General features: G+C 44.5%; 1 protein-coding gene across 4 annotated transcripts in view; it reads left to right on the forward strand.

Moving 5' to 3' along the window:
* Positions 1 to 635: 635 nt before the first annotated feature.
* CUEDC2 (CUE domain containing 2) overlaps positions 636 to 7,324 on the forward strand; it is a 13,753-nt gene continuing 7,064 nt past the window's right edge. For 3 of the 4 annotated variants that reach the window (XM_010567713.1, XM_010567715.1, XM_010567716.1), the window contains exons 1-2: positions 636 to 751; positions 6,445 to 6,538. In XM_010567713.1, coding sequence (XP_010566015.1) covers positions 6,465 to 6,538 — 74 coding nt within the window. In that variant the 5' untranslated portion in view covers positions 636 to 751; positions 6,445 to 6,464. Of the gene's footprint in view, positions 752 to 3,461; positions 3,603 to 6,444; positions 6,539 to 7,324 lie in introns of all 4 variants that reach the window. The other variant, XM_010567714.1, reaches the window with a different exon arrangement.

Genomic DNA, 7,324 nt, shown 5'->3' on the forward strand with positions numbered 1-7,324 from the left:
GGGGGGGGCATGGTGGTGGGGCTCGGTCTGCTGGCAGTTTGTTTGGGACACCCTGTCGCCAAATTCTGTCAAGCCCCCCCGAGGTGATTCTTGCCCGCTGGTGGGGGGGAACAGGCACAGCGAAAATAAACAACGCCCCGAAGTTGCTCAGCCAATAGTTAGGTATGATATTGCAGCTCAAGGTAAACACCAGCCGTTGAGCCAGCGTGGGGATTTGTGGCACGTCGGCTGTGGCGACATGCCGCAAGCACGCAGGAGCAGGGAAACCTGACGCTCGCTTTCTGGTCTGTCTCGTTAAAGCCACCAGAAACAAGTTCTGCTTCACAGTGGTGATGAGGCCGCCAGTGCTTTTGGAATACGTCAGTGATGTTCAGAGGCTGCTGCAGGCCTTGGTACAGAAATTGTAAATGTTGAAAAACATCCCAACGTGGCAGTGAATTTGACGGCTGACAAGTACACTGTCCTCACATCCAAGTTAGCCTTTCACATAGGTACATTTTATTCCACAGGATAAAGGTGTACCCTTTGCATTAGGCGAAACAGTCACAAGTGACATAAAGCATAAAGACACCAATATACAGTGAACGATTCTGTTGTGCTCCAGCTAATTCAGCTTTCCTTTCCCATAAAGGACTTGCTCATTCATAGCTTGGGCCAAGGATGGACCGTCAGCTCTCCTGCAGGCACTGAAGTGACTTCGTAAACACTGGCCGTGAGCTGAGGTCCTTGCACAGGCGATACTTCTGCTCAGGTAAGGGCCCCATGTCAGCAGAGCATCACCCAAGTGCAGCCGTCCAATGTAGATCTCGGGGGAGAAGGGAAGGGTCTGGCCACTGGCGTTATGATCTAATATTACTGTAATTTAGTGGGACTAAGTTATTAACAAAAGCCTTATTTTAACGTCAGAGCATTAAGTGGTTAACTGTGTTAACAGGCACAATGACCTCAGCCTGCTTTCCCATAGCAACCACACCATGAAAGTCCTTTCAGGGACTTCTTTAGCAAGCAAAACAAAAAATGGGAGCACTGAAATTACGTCTATAAACTGTTATTCAGCCTGGAAAGTTTTCTTTGAAGCCAGCAAAGTTTCAGCAGGTAAAACAGTTCAGTGGAGTATAGCCACAGCTCGCTCTCTATCCTGCAGATCTGGCTTTTGAGAGTTTTCCTGTGAGGCTGTGTGTTAATTGCTCATTATATCCCAGGGATCTGCACTTCTCCAAGCACAAGCACAGCCGCACACACACACGAAGCTGCGTGAAACGTGCTCTGTGCTTTCTCATAAGTTTTCAGAGGGAGCACAGTGAACCACCCCTGTCCTATTACTTATTCGCTTAAGAATAATTACTGAAACTTGAGCTAAAGGATCATTCTCAAGGTGTTTTAGTCAATCCCTTAGCCGGATCAGATTTACCTGAATTCTCTCTAACCTGTTCTGAGAAGTATCCAACGCGTACAAGACCTATCTGTTTCCACTTGCAGAAACCTCAACTCATTGGTAGGCAAATTTATGATCTCATAAAAGTTGATATATGTCCGAGTGGCAGTTCCTCTTAGCTCAGAAAAATTTTCCTAAATTGCTCCCCTCAAGTCTATCTTGTTAATATAAAATCCAAGGCACAATGAATCATCACATTGACCATTTGAGAATGATTACTGAAATTTGAGTTGAAAGAGCCTTTGGAAATGACCTAGCTGTATGCAATCATTTCAGATTTTCACCCTTTTTTTTTTGAAGGAAGGCAGATTCATATGAATTGTACAAAAAGAAGCCAACTTTTCTTGAATATAGCATAAGCAGATATTTCAGACACCACAAGGATAATGGTACTTTTAGGGGGGTATTATTTCTGCAGCTGTTTCACAAAAAAACCCAAATTTGACATTAACATGTTAGAAAGGAAAATGCAAGGGTGATGGAGGTTACTAGGTTCTCAAGACATACGGTAGGGTGGCAAACTCTGTTGAGCCACTGGCCAAAGTATCTAGTACAGAAAATGAATGATTTTCACATTCACATTTTGAGAATTGATACCACTTTTCTCTGCCTGAGGTGAGGAAATACGTATGCCATGCGATATTATGTGGATCAAGTAAGCACTCCTGATATTTCAAACCAAGCCTGTCTTAATGAGATGACATACAGTGCTCCACTGCTCACTCTTTAGTAATAAACCCTGGTGTTTAAAGACTGAAAAGTGACAGGGATTTCCAAGGGTTGAACGTCTCTTGTTCTGACAGTGCAAAACTGTGAGTCTCTAGCTGAGAGCAGAGCAATAGGAACACCATTTCTTGACTGTATGTTTTAAAAAAATAGATTCTGTGCAACATGTTAAGCAGAGCCCACATTATAATGACAGGAAATGCAGAAGGACTTTCATAGATACGTTTGAATCAGCTGACAACTACTAAAGTGATCTTAAAATTCACATTGCAATTATGGCTGGAAGTTTAAAAAGATGGTAACACCTTTTCAGTAAAATTGAGCTCTCAGGAGACTGATTTCTCCTGCCTTTGGGTTTTAGATCATTCTGTGCATTATAAATGACTCCTCCACAAAACTGTGCACATAGGATAAGCCCTTCTAGTAAATCTCCCCTTTAACTATTGCAGCTCACCACTAGAAAAAACATGGCATTTAAAGGTATAATGCATAAGGTGTTTTGGTGTCCTGAGTTATGTAATTCTAAACTTGGCTGTGTGAGGAGGAATATGCAGCCATATCAGTTTATTCCTTGAAGAATCCGCTTTAAAATGTTTGTACATAGGTTTTTAATCAGCTCCCTCTATTTCAAGAAAATACCCACCAAACCTGAAAGGCCGAAGGACCTTCAGGTCTTGTCTTCCCCAGGCCTCATTCGGTCAAGACCATTGTGCACTACAGATCCCCCAGACGTTAAGTTTTGTAAGGACTGTTTACTGGGGAGTAAAATCTCTCCCCCATGGCCATAAATGATCAAGTGCAAGTGCATTTGTCTCTCTTGGTGCCTCTGGTTTTATAGGAGTAGAGATGGGTTCTTCAGGTGAAAGGGCGATGGCTAACCCTTGAAGAAATACTTGATCACCTAGCTGCTTTCTATCCTTCAGTGTAAGACTGTGTTTTTGTCATTTAAAGGGTTTCCTTTCTTCAAAGGCAGGCTAAAGGTGGCACCTTGCCTTCTCTGGATGTAAACCTTAAATCCGAGTGTGCTGGTGGATGGATTTGTCTGACATGCCAGAGAGAATTTTTACCCAATAGTTAAAGCCTGCTGCCTTCTTGCCTCTCATAGACAAAAGGAAATAGCTTTTGTTCAGATACAACATGGTAACTCCACAGGAAAATACCTGAATGTTCAGACACTTCACACCAGCATTTCTTGTGGTTGTCAGAGGTTGGGGAAGGGATTCAAGACCAGTTAGTGACTGGCTGTAGCTACGATACTCCTGTTGCTGAATTATTTTTTTCTGTGTTTCTCTTGTCCCAGTCTGACACTTGCCTGCAAGTACCTTTGATTAAGGAGATGAGTGACTTTGCCTGTTCTATTGATCAGAATAAATTACCAGCAGCTAATTTATGGACCTCACAAAAGTGCCTTTGACATGGTGAATTGTGCTCTGTTGTTCAGGTAATTGGGTTGTCAGGAAGCGTTATTGGTTACTGTACAGTTATCTCTTATAGAACATTGGCCTGTGTCATAGAAATGGACAAAATCTTTTTTTAGACTTCCAGTTCGCAGATTGTCATGAAGACTGAGTAAGAAGGAAATAAGCATTCTTCCTCATAGTAGCGACTGCAGTAAGAACATTTTGACTGCTATATGTTGATGTCCCACCCCTGATTTCTGTTAAAAAAAACAAATTACTTTTCTTGTACTTGCAAGTTCAGGGGGCTTGGTGGTTGCCAGCATTTGCAGATTCAGCTTAAAATGGGGGGAAGATGGGCTGCTTAGAACAGTATTCTTGCCAACAGTGAGATTCAAAATCCTATAATTGGCTTTTTGATGTCTGAGAAGGATAGAAAAAAGCTCACCTTTTTTTCTGGGTATATTGCAAAGATGACAAACATAAACTTGGTTCTGTCACACCACTAGAGAACACACAAAACACACAGAAACAACAAATGGCCAGTGGGAAGGTGTTCTAACTCGTGATTGCTTTAACAGCCAGCTTCCACACTTGCAGGCCGTGACGTCTGTAAAAGTGAGAAAAATGCAAACAAAGGATCCTTGTGAGGCTGAAAAATAAAAGCAGTACAGGAGCTCAGGAGCTCACTTTGGGTGTTTGTGTGAAGAGCTCCTACCTGAAAAAGTTTGGACTCCTGTTTTCCTCTAATGCTATGAAATGGGAATTTTCTAATTGAAATTACAGGAAGCAAAGACATTTTTTAGCTTAAGGCAGAAACAGCAAACAAATAATCTTTTCTGATGATGATAGAATCATAGAACGGTTTGGGTTGGAAGGGACCTTAAAGATCATCTAGTTCCAACCCCCCTGCCATGGCCAGGGACACCTTCCACTAGAGCAGGTTGCTCAAAGCCCCTTCCTCTGGCTGTTTCTGCACATGCTATGTTTGAATACATGTGTATTGGTCATATAGTGGCATGGCATTTTTAACTCATTGTTCATTTCCCCCAAGTGAGAGGCACATGTAAAGAAGGTTTGTTTTCTTTTTTAGTTACTGGATCTAGATCAGTGGGAGGGTTGATATTAATAGTAGCTGCAGGAAAGTTTAGGTGATTAGATGGCTTTTGTGTTTAGCTTTGAACACAGCAAAAATCAGGGCAGTTCTTCTATATGAGTATGTCTCACTGTTTGTGTCCCGCTGCTGTGAGGTTCTTTCCGTATTTGTCTCCTTACTGCCCCAAGGGAATGGCACTGACACGGGGATTCAGTAAGAGATAGTCCTTCAGGTAGCAACACCTGTATTTGTTCAAAGCCCTGAAGAGTAGAAGAGCACAGACTGGGAATATTTGATGGGGAATCACTGAGGGATATGCAATGGGGGATGCTATATACGCAGCAGAGCACTTTTGCATAAGCCTGTGTCACAGCTTTCTCCCTCAATATCAAGAGTCAAATCCCTAGAGCCTCAATGTGACCATAGCCAGAGGCAGGTCTGGCTGGCTGGGGTGTGCTCCTCTGGCCAGCCACAAACAGAGGACTGCATGTGTGCTCTTGGCACCTGCCATGGTGGCCAAGCGCAGAGCCTGAATAGGCCCCGAGACTGCAGATGAACCTGCCAACAGGCTGCTGGGCTTTGGTTCTCTCTAGGTCCTGCAAGAGCAGTGCTGAGTGCCGTGGCATCGTTTTGTTTATATCCTGCTAGCTCTGGAAGTCTCATCTCGGGAAATGCCAAACCTTTTTGATCCCCATGGGAACATGGGAATTGTCTCTCAGCAACCCACATGTGACTGCTCCTCAAGTTCTGTGTCAAACAGACCTGGTCAGGTCCTGGTGTGGTTGGAATGAGGGAGCTGCACTGGTGGGAGCATGATGACCTTTGGAAGCTCTCTGACCGATGACCACATCAGTTTCTCTATATGCAGGGCTAGTTTCCTCCCTCGGAAGAACTTGGTGCTTACACCAGGAGTTTGTCCACCCAGCAGCTTTGTAGACCCTCAGGGGGAAGGAATGGTTGAGGAGCAGCTTTTCTCCACCCAGTTCAGTCCAGGCCCAGTACTGATAGCTGAAGGTGGGCTGTGGGCAGCCCCCTCTGCCATTGCTTCTGTAGGAGCTCTGTGATTCTTAGAACTCCTCTGAGTTTTGGGTTATCAAGCGCCCCTTGTTGCAGCTGCATCAACTGCAGAATAGCTCATTTACCAAGCACAACAATGGGCTCCTGTTTGGGCAGGATTCCACTGACAGCCCATGCCTGACCTGGAGACCTTTGATATTTTGGCTGGCAGACTAGTTGTCTGTGCCGTGCTTGGTATTTCCCTGTAAAACACGCTCTAGGTTGTCCTTTCTTTAGGAGACATTACCCTTCCTCCCACTCATTCCTGAGTCCAAGCATCACTGCAAATGCTCTCAGCTGGATGGCCCACCTCTTTCTTCACTGAGCATGCAAACCCACTACCCGCTGCTTCCTTGCTGGACAGCACAACGTTCCAGCTCAGGTGTCTCTGAGGTCCTGCAGCTGGACACATCTGCATTTCCAGCTTTGCTTCCTGGAGAGGACGTTTTAAATGTACAGTACAGCTGCATACTGCCAGCATCAACATGAGCAGGAGAGGCCCAAGATATTGGGCTGCTTCGGGCTGGTATTTCCACTGGATCCTTATTTTGCTGAGTTTTGTGGATATCTTTGCCTGCTGTTACCCAGGGATGACAAGCCATAATGGAGGAGTTCGTGAATTGTTCTGATGGGAAGAGCACACTTATACAATGCCTACCTTTTGATCTTGATATTTTGATCTACTTCTTGCCTTTGAAATTACATGGAGTTTTCTTTTTCCTCCTCTTTTTTAGAGAAAAAGGTTTAGAGAGACATGGAGCTTGAAAAAATCATTCGCGACACACTGACACACTTCATCCAGTCCCACATCCCTGCAGCAGACCTCAGGTATGTTGAGATTGGAAGATCCAATATCATTTTTCTAGCTTGATCTCTGCATTAATTGTCCCTCTACATGTTATACTGAACTCTCTAGCTTTCCTGTACTTTGTGTTGCTTTTCCTTAACTCGGATCCAGGGTGCAGGTAATTTATACGGGCTCTGATGGGAATGCTTGAACAACTATCGTTTAGCATTGCAATCTACCAATGTCATTTCTTTGACGACCGAGATGATTAATTTCCTGTCCAGTAATGCACATTGGAATATGGGATTCCCTTCATTCCACAGTGCTCCCAAAGGGCTTTCTGAGCAGCATAATGCTATGTCAGGGCTCTCCCTATTTTGAACTCTACTTGTGTGCAGAGATACAGCTACCTTGAGGCTAGAACACAGCAGCTGTTTTTGCAACTGGTGGCAGCAGTGACACAAGTGTGGAGAGCAGCAAGCAGAGAACACTGCATCGCATAGAAATTGCAACTTGACAGAATATGATGAGCTCACTTGAAACACCAGTCAGCATAGAAAAGTCAGTGTTTGTGCACTTGGAATATTTTGGTTAGCTCAGCTGAAGCACTTACAGGAGCACAGCTGCTGGGCACATGCTGGGGCTTTCATTCAGTGCTGCCCAGGAACCAGGACAGCATGCAGTATTTTATCCGTAAATGCTTCCCACTCAACCAGTGACCATCTGCTATCTGGCTTTACGGTGGGATCTGCTGATAAGATACAGTCCACATAGGTCCTTCTGCTGCTGTATTAGAAAGACACAAGGTTAGGGGGAATGGGGGGGGG

The sequence above is a fragment of the Haliaeetus leucocephalus genome, unplaced genomic scaffold (assembly GCF_000737465.1).
Source record: "Haliaeetus leucocephalus isolate CR32 unplaced genomic scaffold, Haliaeetus_leucocephalus-4.0 Scaffold229, whole genome shotgun sequence".
Lineage (NCBI taxonomy): Eukaryota > Metazoa > Chordata > Aves > Accipitriformes > Accipitridae > Haliaeetus > Haliaeetus leucocephalus.